Source organism: Orbicella faveolata, unplaced genomic scaffold (assembly GCF_042242905.1).
Source record: "Orbicella faveolata isolate gen_17 unplaced genomic scaffold, um_ofav_v1 contig_35, whole genome shotgun sequence".
Taxonomy (NCBI): domain Eukaryota; kingdom Metazoa; phylum Cnidaria; class Anthozoa; order Scleractinia; family Merulinidae; genus Orbicella; species Orbicella faveolata.
The window spans coordinates 10,268,750-10,281,821 of record NW_028301564.1 but is presented as its reverse complement, the minus strand read 5'-3'; the positions used below and the strand labels follow the sequence as shown (position 1 = coordinate 10,281,821).

The 13,072-nt window shown below is 40.5% G+C and overlaps 2 protein-coding genes across 7 annotated transcripts in view; one reads left to right on the top strand and one right to left on the bottom strand.

Moving 5' to 3' along the window:
* LOC110048328 (C2 domain-containing protein 3-like) overlaps positions 1–13,072 on the bottom strand; it is a 280,755-nt gene that overhangs the window by 158,029 nt on the left and 109,654 nt on the right. The window lies entirely within an intron of this gene.
* On the top strand, positions 1,375–4,201 carry LOC149103183 (uncharacterized). Its single transcript, XM_089272546.1, has one exon. It carries the CDS (start codon positions 1,519–1,521, stop codon positions 3,967–3,969), a length of 2,451 nt encoding a protein of 816 aa, XP_089128672.1. The 5' UTR covers positions 1,375–1,518; the 3' UTR covers positions 3,970–4,201.

Sequence of the window (13,072 nt, the reverse complement as noted above, 5' to 3'; positions counted from 1 at the left end):
CTTCAGTTAGCTTGAGTTTGACTGATTTCATAGTAAATCCACTAGTTATTCCTTGTGAACTAATTTAATACATAATGTCTTGAGTTTCCATTTGTAAACCAGTTTTACTGGCAGACATATTTTCAAAAAACCAAGTAAAAATATACATCTCATATTTATCTGTGCAATTTCCTTCTTTACACTCAAATCTGGGTGAGTCACTTGCAGCTGATTATAAACCCTCGTTCACAGTGCAATTCTCACAAGCTCCTAAACATACATTAATCTTTTAGGAAATATTTCAAAGTCCTTTAGAATAGTTTGAAATTTTCAGTAAGTAGCCACAAGTCTTTGGCTGATCAGAAGTCCTTGAAAAATAAATTATCAAAAACATTCGCCACTCTTAACTTACTCACTACTTTTCCACACCCTGTTGGAGGGGGGAGGGGGGAGGGGGACTCCCTTGTGGAAAAGGTGGGGCTGTTTTTCTCACTTAACAAGGGTGCAAATCTCACTTAAGGTGCCTCTAATTTTAGTCGTCAGTACCTTTTGGGGTTGCACACAAAAAATTAATATATAAAGAGAAATGCTGTCATTGTAGCCCATTTTTAAGTGATATTTCTTTGCAGTCAAATAATGTTGAAGCCACAGCCAGATTGGTCTCATTTAGGCGTTTAATTTAAATTCCCAACGTTTTCACTTTGGAGTACCCCCACCCAGATTATGTGCAACATTGCTTTGGGTTATTTTCTGTTACCTTGGAGCATTATTTCCCAGTACAGCCCTCACACTCACTTATCAAGACCTCATCCCTACACACAAGCAAGAGCATCGCTGAGGGGGTCCTATGGTGCCCGTGACCCCCCTTTAATAAGCCTTTTTTAAGCAAACAACCCACAACAGATGTGGAGGTCAACATCACAATCTGGTAACACAGTGTGACCCCCCCCCCCCCTTGAACAATCATGCCTACACCCCTGAAAAGTTACTTATTTCACCTCTGCAACAGTAATGTTACACACTGAAGTAATCAGCCAAAATATTTTTCAACCTCAGAATGCATTTAACGATAAAGATTAGCGAAAAAACTGAGCAACGACGTTTCGGTGTCATCCTGGCACCATTTTCAAGTTAAAAAATATTTGTGCGAAAAGTAAATTAATTTATACCAATGGTAGAGGTGCGAAATTGAATAAATTAAGATTAAGATAGCTGTTCAATGTTCATGTTCATTCCAATGAGGTGTCAAACACTGGTAATGAGTTCAGTGTCTGTTCAAAGCCTAAACAAATACTTTTGCGCGAATGGAGTCTGACTGTGTGTTAAGGCTCGGTTTCTTCTTGCGAATCCACAACATTTCGTGGATCAAGCAATCGAACTTATTACCAACTCATTACCAGTGTTTGACACCTCATTGGAATGAACATGAACATTGAACAGCTATCTTAATCTTAATTTATTCAATTTCGCACCTCTACCATTGGTATAAATTAATTTACTTTTCGCACAAATATTTTTTAACTTGAAAATGGTGCCAGGATGACACCGAAACGTCGTTGCTCAGTTTTTTCGCTAATCTTTATCGTTAACTGTATTTCCAAATTTAATCTTATAAGAATTTTACAACGCGAAAACCAGCTGCAGTACTTCAGGCGACTTGAAGACTGCAGCAAGAAACAAATCCAATGCGATGGAGCCATCGAGTTTCTTCAGCTTTGCCAGAATTTCGAACTAACTCCTACCTTCGCCAAAGTTGATCAAACAAAGCATATGAAATGGTCAAAGGCTTCCGAGCAATTTTCAACTAATGTCATCGCAGAAGAACTAAGGGCAAAAGTAAAGCAAAATGCGACACTGAAGAAGGAACTTAACGGAATCTACGTTGAAATACGCCGGAATTGTTCATCGCTCCAATACATGTGCATCCTGAGAACGATGGTTAACCTCCGCAAAAAGCACTATGAGAAAATGATGAGCGGCCATATCAACAAAATCATGAAGCTGCTAAACAAAGATCACGATGTGGACAAACATATCCAGAACATTTCCTCCTACAAGCTTTCATTCTTCCAGAAGCTTGTTCTGTGTCGAGGTTTGAAGTTTTCCTTGCCGCAACGCATCTCTTCAATGGACATTCAAGCTAGCTTCGAGAAAGCCTTCTGGCAACTGGAGCCTTCATTATCCGACAATAAGAAGGAATTAGCTGCGGCCACCCTTCGATCGATCACGCTTAACTACATTGAGTGCAAAGCCCCCAAACCACCGAAAGCGCTACAAAGAGCTATTGAGCAACTAAAACGAAGAGATGACATCGTAATCACGAAACCAGATAAAGGTACAGGAGTAGTTGTTATGGATAAGGCAGAATATGTTCGCCTTTTGAGTGAATCTTCCATCAACGATACAGCTAAATTTACCGCCGTAAGTTCGGAGAGACCCAAGACGCGTGGACGACCGCTCAAAAACTACCACCCTTTACTGCAGAAAGAGAAACACCTTGAATCTGTCGTGCGCAAAATTCTCCCAAAACAGATTGCCGACTCAGTTTGCCCGAAAGGATCACGACTCGCCCATCTTTATGGTCTGCCAAAGACTCATAAAGAAAAACTGGCGATGAGGCCCATTCTATCCGCCACAAGTACTTACAACTTCGCCCTCGCGAGATGGCTCGACGATAAACTGAAGCCCCTGTCGATCAACAGCTACACAATATCTGACACATTTTCCTTCGCTGATGAGATTCGCAATCTGAGCCTCAACGAATCTGACATCCTAGTATCTTATGATGTCTCTTCGCTATTTACGAACGTCCCACTACAAGAAACCATCGAGATCCTTGCTGATAGAGCTTTTGTTGACAACTGGTTTAACAAAACACACCATCTAAACATCAGCAAAGCTGATCTAATTGAACTGTTGTCAGTAGCAACAAAGGACCAGCTATTTCAATTTAACGGTCAACTCTACCAACAAATTGATGGAGTAGCGATGGGCTCTCCCTTGGGTCCCCTAATGGCCAATACTTTTCTTTGTTCTATCGAGGAAAAGCTACAAAACGAGAACAAGTTGCCAGACTTCTACAGACGCTACGTGGATGATACACTAGCCACAATGAAAGACATACCAACCGCAGAAGCCTTTCTGAAGACTTTGAACAACTGTCATCCATCCATATCCTTCACCATGGAGATCGCATCTAACGGTAAGCTACCATTTGTCGGCATTGAAATATGCAAGAAGGGCTGCAAGCTGGTAACAAGTGTTTACCGTAAACCCACAAACACTGGTCTCCTCTTACACCACCAAAGTCATGTCGACAACCGCTATAAAAGATCTTTAGTTAAAACCATGTTAAACCGTGCTTACCGCCTGTCCTCAACATGGGAACTATTCTCAACAGAATGCGAACGCCTTAAACTGATCTTTTCTAACCTCAAGTACTCAGATTCTCTTGTGAACTCCACCATCACCCGTTTCGTTAATTCAGTGATGTCACCAGACACAAGATCGACGCCTCCAACAGAGAATATCTACCGCATTGTCCTGCCTTTTAAAGACCAGAAATCAGCGGACATAGTAAAGAAACATCTCTCGGACTTGAGTAATAAACTTGATCACAAACTACAGCCGGTGTTCAGAAGCCGTAAAATTGGCGATGATCTCAAAGTACAAGAGCCAAAACCACCTTTGATCAATCAACAGTGCGTTGTTTATAACTATATATGTGATCTGTGTGATGCAGAATACGTCGGTTACACTAGCTGTCATCTTTACAAGCGCATTGAGAAACACCGATTTACCGCCATCGGAAAACACCTTCAAAATGAACACCGAGTTGATACAGTTGGTGACCTGACTAACAACTTTAAGATCCTAAAGAAATGTCAGGGAAAGTTCGATTGCTTGATCCACGAAATGTTGTGGATTCGCAAGAAGAAACCGAGCCTTAACACACAGTCAGACTCCATTCGCGCAAAAGTATTTGTTTAGGCTTTGAACAGACACTGAACTCATTACCAGTGTTTGACACCTCATTGGAATGAACATGAACATTGAACAGCTATCTTAATCTTAATTTATTCAATTTCGCACCTCTACCATTGGTATAAATTAATTTACTTTTCGCACAAATATTTTTTAACTTGAAAATGGTGCCAGGATGACACCGAAACGTCGTTGCTCAGTTTTTTCGCTAATCTTTATCGTTAACTGTATTTCCAAATTTAATCTTATCAGAATGCATTCTAATTATAAACCCTAGGATATCAAGTCTCCTTAAAATAGGTCTCTTTGGGTAAATATTACCCCATGCCATTAAGCATCAAGTGCTTAAATTTGCTCCACTGTTTTCAGACACTTAAGGAAAGATGATTTATTATTACAGATTTCCTAACAAATTCACTACAAAAAGTAAAGTGACACCAGCAAAACTCCAGCAAGAGACTCCACAGTGAACTGTTATTTTTATTGTAACTTTGTTTACCATAATTTCATACACCAAGACTCCATATTCATGAAGGAGGAATTATAAAATCTGACTGGCTGCTAATTAAACAAAACCTTAACCCTTGTTAATAAGAATCTCACCAATTGAAACCAAGTTAAGGGAAATCTAAGCATAGTGTAACAGTCTCAATGGAGACTAGAAACTGACATTGAAATCAATCAACGTGACCAGTTCTTTCAAATATTTCAACTTTTTAAAATTTGGCTTGCTGTTGTTTCTTGTCATTTCTGCGGCATTTAAACAAAATTTGGCCGATTTTAAGTTATTGACTGTCGCATAAATAACCTAAAATCGCTCAGATCTCATTTAAACACTATAAAATATGACAAGAAATAAGTATTAAATGCTTCATATTAAAAACGAGGGTAATAAATACCCTAATCAGTGAATTTACATCAGTTGATTTCGTTTCAGTCCCTAATCTCCACACAAAATCAAGCACTGCACTTGAATCTCCCGTGAGCTAATATAGATTACAAAAGCTGAAAAAATCCATATTAAAAAACTCAAACGATCAACCCTTCACAAAATGAGACTTCCAGGAAGTATCAAATCAAATGGAACTCACAAATGGAAGACTGCGTGACACCTCATGTTTATTTTCAAACTCCGACTCTTTTAGAAAGAAAAATTTTACTTTCTTTTGGTGCATTTTAGTACACATTGGAGCAGCTAAAACCCACATTTGACCATACCACTAAAGCGTTGACAGACTTTACCACAAATTTCTTTCTCTTTCACTGTTTCATTTCGTATGTGACATCGAAACGGATATTTGCATTCCAAGGAAACTGTTATTATTCATTGTACAACAATTTTCAGAGCTACAGTACCGCTCAAAAGTAAGTTACCACTGTCTCGCGAGACGCGTCTCATTTCTCGCGAGACTTGTCTCGAGAGAAACGAGACGAGTCTTGAGAGAAACGAGACAAGTCTCGTTTCTCGCGAGTGCACTGGAAGTACCAATGCTACGCATTCGTCGGTATACGAAACCTGTTTTGTTAATAAGAAGTCTGTATCGTAGCATATCGATTAGCGCGGTAGACACAATTTTCATTCTCATCTCGTGTGTACCATGTGTGTATTATAAATTCTCAAGCGTCCAGTATTGTTTCATATACATCGGCCAAACCTTTTTTTATTCCAGCCAGACTTGCTTAACGTTTAGTTTTTGTAAATACATCACGATAAAAGTTGAAGGTATGTGACTCGTCGGTAAGTTAGTCACTCGTGTTTACAAATATGTTTCACAGTTGTATTAATTCTCTTGTTTGTATAGATCTTAAAAAAAAAGGTTTGTTCACAACCCTAAACGTGACTCATACAGTTGATAATCAAAATGTAGTGTTCATGAAACAACATGTGGAGTTTTGTCACCCGATCTACGTGTTGGAAGTTGAAGCTGCGATCACGATCACTAGAGACCTTAAGCAAACACTGGAGGCGGCGAGGTGGACGCCAACCGGAAGTAAAATTTCCCACTCTCGACCTAATTAGCATAATCACGTGGAGTGTTGCCCGCGTCTTCCAACAGTGGCGGCGGCGAGAAAGGTAGGTTTGGCCGCCTCGAGAGACGGTCGCTTTATTTTCCCATTTGTAGCACCTAAAATACACAGAAACTCTTTTATAAAGTTAAAAAATGTTTTTTGACACCTCTCTTTGTATTTTTTTTTTTGCAAATATTTGATATTTCGTTTGCTTTACAGCGAAAATCTCACTTCACATTGGAGGTGTGAGTGAAGAAGAAAGATGGCAAGCGAAGGAGAGAAAAGCAAAAGAAATGGGTGAGTTTCCTGGATTCACATTGTTCGGAGTGATGTTCACGTCTTGTAGACTTTAAAACTTTAGATTGCAAGTGCTTGCTGGTACAAAATGCTATTTTGTTCTTCCAATTTGTCTCCAGAACTTTGGAATATTCACCGAAAGGTGAATCGATAGACAGGACCTGTTTTCAATAAGCTTTTGTTTTCTCTCTTCTAGCTCAATCATGGAATGGACAGAAGCACACGATTTGATCCTAGCGAAAGAAGTCAGAGCTTCAGAACCATGGATCTTCAAACCAAGGACTGTAGATCGAGGAAAAGTATGGAATGCCATCACGGATCGTCTGAATGACGAAACCTCCGTGAAGTTTCAGGTGAAGCGGAAAAACGTAAAGGAACATTTCAAACTACTACTGGACAAATTCAAGGCAAAACTGAGTGGAGTTGACATCGAAGATAGCGAGATGAATATTCTGATAGAAGAAATATCAGGAAAATGGGAGGAGGCAGAGGCCAGTGACCTTGGCTGCACTAGTAAAGACAAGGCTGATTCAGTCTTTGTAAGGAAAGTAAAGATTTTTCGACGTGTGTAGATCCCTCAGCAACAGAAATTCATCCTCGTCTATGATGTCCTCAAAGCATGCAACAGCTAGAAGGTCTCGGACTTCTCGAAAAGTTGCCATTATGCTCGTAAAATCCACGAACAAAGTCAAATTGGACCACTGAAAACGAAAGCAAAACAGCCGTTGCTCGCCGCCGCTTCTACGAAAGCTTAATATTCTAATTTCGCGCCAAGAGGAGGCGGTCTCAACCCAACTCCCGCGCGGCCATCGCCGCCTCCACCTAACTGCCTGAAGTGTTTGCTTAAGGTCTCTACTAAGTCAACACAGCAGCGCCGCCTATGTTTTGCCAACTATCGCTCCCAACTGATTTGTCGGGAAACTCGACGAACTTTTTATCCAAACATTATGAACATACGAAACGACGCTAAGTGTTCCGTCAAATAATTTAATATTCAAACTTGCGAACACACACTTTACACATAAGCCTCGAACTTTTTATTCAAAAGTTGTGAGCACGCCACGCTTTGATCATACTTCACTTCACTTTACATTCGAAGAACTAATTTATTCGAACTTGTGAACGCTCGCTTTACACATGAAATCCGAGTTGACTAACTTTTTATTCATACTTGTGTACGCTTGAGAACACACGCTTTGTAAACATAAGGAATCTCGACTACCTTTTGAACACACACTTTAATCACTGAGCCTCGACCAACTTTTTATCCATATTTGTGTTCACATGCTTTTCGCCACGTCAAACCTCTCATTTAATTCAAACTTGTGAACACATGCGACACCACACTTTGATCATGAAACTTCAACTAACATTTTATTCAAACTTGTGAACATGCGACACCACGCTTTGATCATGAAACCTCGATTACCATTTTATTCAAACTTGTGAACATGCTAAACCACGCTTTGAACATGAAACCTCGATTACCATTTTATTCATACTCGTGAACATGCTAAACCACGCTTTGATCATGAAACCTTGACTAACTTTTTATTCATACTCGTAAAAATGCTAAACCACACTTTTATCATGAAACCTCGACTAACTTTTTATTCATACTCGTAAACACGTTAAACCACGCTTTGATCATGAAACCTCTCAAGATCTTCGTTGTCGAGCAACAAAAATTCTATCTGTTAAAGAGTGTATTGTGCCATTGGAAAAAAACGATTTATATCAAATAGAACCGGCGATGTTTTTGCCGCGACGCTTTGCAAAACAAATTTCATTTGCGTATTAAATCGACTGCCGCTAGACAGAACTTTCCCTTGCAAAAACATTGAGTTAAAGTAAACGTTGCATCACATAAACATTATTAGAAACTCCTGTCTTCAAAGATATAGTATTTTGCCATTTGAATAAACGATTCATGCCAAATAGAACTAGAAATATATTTTTAGTGTTTGCCTTGACGTTTCGGAGAACAATAAAAGTTCATTATGTTCTCGACTTGTCGACGCGTGCCGCTAGACAAAACTCGCGCTGGCAGAAAAATTTAAAACTACATGTAATGTAAACGGCGCATCTCAGAAACCTTGATAAGAACTCCTGTCTTCAAAGATATCGCATTTCAGTGTTTGAATGAACGATTTATACCAAATAGAACTGGAGATATCATTTTTTCAACAATTTCCGTGACGCTTTCATGACTCCCATTCACAATTGACTCGCTGGCGCATGCCGAAAGCCAGAACGTTTTTCTCCTACGCAAAAGTAAATGTTTATTTGAATTAGCGGTTATTGCAGAGCGAGCAAATGTAGGTAACTGAATCATTCAGAGTGACAAGATTCGCAAAATCAACTCTTTGCCCCCGTGATCGCACGAATTGAAACGCATGTAACTCTACTTGTAGTTACGTTCGATGTTCGATATGAATCGAGCAAACGATCGATGCATATTTTATGTTGGACGGTCCCATCGATTTGACAACGAACTGTAGAGCGGCAATCGTTACCGGTAACCGGTTTCTTACGCGTAATATACGCCATACTAAACGCTTCAGTGATTCTCGAGAGAAACGAGACGTGGCCCGCGCGAAACGAGAAATGTCTCGAGAGAAACGAGACTCATCTCGCGAGAAACGAGACGAGAGGTGGTAACTTACTTTTGAGCAGTACTGTAGAAACGTAGCTTAACAAAAACTACTATTTCGCAATGACCGGTGAATAATCAAGACCTAAATTAATATCAAGCGGCAAAACATAAAACAAACGCGTGCACAACCCGCCGAAATTAATACAAAGCCACCGAGAAGTAAACATCCAGCGTCGCACAGTCCCCTCCGCCTTTTATCAGTTGTCTCAACGAAAGTTAATTTAACATTGCTCAAAATCCTTGGAGATCTGCTCTTATCACTACCGCACATGTAAAAATGGACCTTCATTTATTCAGGAATACCTACAAACTCTTTCAAACGAAAAGACTCCAATAAATTCAACGCCTTAACACCACTGAAGCTGAGGGTAACACTTTGAAAAGTAGTATTTAAGCTCCTGGCCGAAGTGTTGCATACTTCAAAACGACTTCAGTACCGTAACAACCAAAAAATATAATAATAAGTTTATATTTGCCTCATGTCCTCGCTCGCTTACTTCGACGTAACCTCGAAGAATTTTCTCATATAAACGTGTTCAATTCTTGAGACAAAAATACTCATACAATTAACAACGTAATAACACAATTTCCCCATCTCTGGGCTTACTTTGCAGCGACTGCATTTAAAACCATACATCTGATCTAGAATCTTTCACAGGCATGTTTTCATTAACAACGGTATTTCAATTCTCCCACATCAGCATCGCCATCGCTGAATTCTTCCCTCAGGACCACCTTTTATAGTAACGCAAACGGCACAGAACAAGAACAACACAGTTTGTTTATCTTTGGACTTACTTTGCGGTGACTGCTTTTAAGACAATACATGTGTCACTGTCATATGTAATCGTGACGTTTTCCATCAACAACAACATCTCTTCCACTTCACCATCACTAAGATTCTTACAGTCGGGGACCAGCTCTTCCAAAACATCGCTGAACATGGTAATGTGAACAGGACTGCCATCTGGAACCTCCATAACTACCGAAGCATAGCGATGAACAGGGCAGTCCACAGTTCTCATGGAATAGCCGCATCTATCACATCGCACAACAAGGGTTCCCATTACTTGAAGAATCTTTCTGGAGCACTTCCTACATTGAAGATACGACTCTACCTTCTCAACACACAGAAAACTTCGGATCGTCAAAGTGCTGGAAGCAGATCCTTCTTGTATTTCTTCTTCCGTCGCCAGCAGGATTGCTGACAAACATTGACTCATCTCTTCCACGCTGATAACACTGCTCACCACTGTAGAGACTTTCTTCTTGCCCAACCACTGTCGAACTTGTACAGGAGATATGGTGTACACGCGGCCAACTTCCACAGCAGAAATATGACCCTCCCATAAATCCAGCTCAATTTTACCCATTTCATCTGCAAACAAGGCGTTGGCAACTTTCAGCCCTCTGGATTTTGTCACTGTTGGCTCAGCTACACCAACTATTTTGCCACGGATGGACATCAAGTCTCCCTCGTTGAACTAGTCAATGATTTCTCTTACCAAAATTCTCTTCTCCTCATCATTGCTCCCTACTTCCTTGAATTGAAACGAATACTCCGTTGGTTGCGGTGAAGAAATTTTGGTCATGTCATTGATGATGACTTTGGAACCATCCGACGTGTAAGTAAACCTTTGCAGCTTTACTGGTGTGCGCGACCGCTCACTATCAACCAAAAGCTTCCTCTTGGTCTTCAAGCATATCAGCGCAGATAGCTGCCTATCACTTGATGTCTGCAGAACCATTGTTGAATAATCCATAGTGTTCCGCTTATTCCTTCTGGACTCCAATACTTTGTGCACGTACGCAATTATGGAATCACAACATTCATCACGTGCCCTGGATGAACTTGTCACTGCAACATTACTTCTTTGTATGGAACCTTTGCCTTCCCCCATTTGCTTTCCACTGTTCGAAGTTTGTACTGAACCTTCACCTTCCTGAGAAGTACTTGACATTTCTTCTCTACTAATGCAGTTCAACTTCGCAGCAGATTGTGGCCTTCCACTGTTGCTCTTCTTTTTTGCACTTTTAGAAGACATCATTCTCACAACACACCCTAACCATACGAGCTCTTATGGCGTCATGTGAATATCTGGTTGTGACGAAGGTTTGGCAACTTTCCACGAGGGACAACACCCTGGAATCTAGTCCCCCTCAACTTACATGTAGCTCCAAGGACCACCCATTCACAGGGCCTTTCATGGGCAAAACATGGCTCCGAAAACACACAATAAATTTGATTGGCTGGATTCTAGACTAACATCTAAACTAACTTAACGCTGATTTTCTTCTCGAAAATTTCAGCTGCCTCACCTCTTACTAAAACCATTCGATCACAGCACCTACAGAGTTACAGGAAATTTAAAACCAACCTCGTTCCCAGGGTCTCTCATCTTACTGCCCCCTGGAGCGAGCGAGGAGAGACCCTGCCACACACTGGTCACGTGCCACTTTGACAATTGACAACATTAAGAAGGGGTCCTTTGTAATCAGCAATTTGTCGCGTTGAACTTTGTGGAATTCAAAATATCGCGCTGCGACTTCCATTACCCACAATGTTTAACAGTGCAGAATATTACCGCAGGACATTGCCGCAGAACATCTCCAGGAGGGGGGTACTCCCTTATATGGGTTATATAGGTATGTGCGGCCCCAAAGGGTAGGGTTTTTCAGCCGTTTTGGTCATAAACAAGGTATCGATTTTGGCCATTTTGGTTATAAATAGGGTATGGTTTTAACACTCTAGTCTTTAATTGAGTATATTTCTTAGAAGAAGCTACTTTTTCATCATTATCAATAAGACCGTCAACAAAAGCCCTTCATAACTTCAGTTTAAGGCAACTGGGCCAGCCGCAACGGTCATAAATAGGGTATCGAATTTTTGGCCAGGTCACAAATAGGGTAGGAAAAATCGCAGATTTTGGTCATAAATAGGGTAAGGGATTTAGGAAGTGGGCCACGCACCCCCACCCAAATTTTCTGAGTACCCCCCCCCCAACGGGAGAAAATCATATTGTTCCTGGTTAATTTTGGTGACAACACATCCCGTACTCCCGTAGGCTAAGTATGGACAAAATTCCTACTAGGCCACTAATCCCTTCAATAATTTAATTGTCATCTCCAAGATTCTGGAAGACACGTGACCAGCGTGTGCCAGGGTTCGCTCCAGGGGGCAGTAAGATGAGAGACCCTGAGAAAGAGGGTGATTTAAAACTGGTTTATGCTGACAATTTTCAGTGAAGTTCGTCATAACAAAACACATGAAAACCACTACGGGTAACAATTTTACCCTACTTTCAACTTTATTTGTTAAAATCTGTTAACTTATCGAATGGTTTTAGTTAGGGATCCACCTATCCATATATATGTTTGAGAAAGAGGCACTGTACTGTTGAATTACAACCTAGTTCCCAGGGCTTTTCCCATAGAGTTTTGTTAGTTGGGTATCAGCAAAAAAACAATCCACCAGCATACATGATATAAATTTATTCAATACTAAGTTCGCAATGCATTATAGAGCGATTTCAAATATGGCTGTTTTCTGCTGTTTTGTGAGTGGAGGGAAACTTTGTTGCTTTGTTTTGACCCATTTTTCTCACGATCAAAGCAAAACAAGACCAGATTAAGTATTGTTTTAGTTTAATTTATTGTGTGACTGGTGTTATGAGCACTTTCATGAGAAACATCCCAGCCGGTCAGAACGAGTGCAAGTTAGAAAAACCCTCAAGTTTACCCAGTAGCATTGTCCCTGCACACATCTATGATGACCGGCGATGGTCATACAGGCTTGTTAATGGAAATTTTTATGCTGGTAGAACAAAGTGAAAATCAGGAATTATTTGTAATTATTTCTATGTAGATGCGACTGAAAACGCCATGTTTAGACGCCCACTCAGGCTCCTTCAACAAAAATTAACTCACCCGGACTCCTAACTTAGGCGCCTCAGGCAACCAAGCTCCCGTTATACATGCAGTAGCCTTCATAAGCACAAGAAAAAGAAACATTTCCCTTCTTTCTTGTTCTTCCGCACATGCTTATTTCACAGTTGGAAACTCCTGAGAAGTAAGCACAAGCATAAGTTCATTCAATCACTACGCTGTTTCAACAATGATCTAACTGGCACTGCGCATGCGTACTTT

Coding starts and splice junctions, on each gene's coding strand:
- LOC149103183 (XM_089272546.1), top strand. CDS start 1,519: ATGACACCGAAACGTCGTTGCTCAGTTTTTTCGCTAATCTTTATCGTT.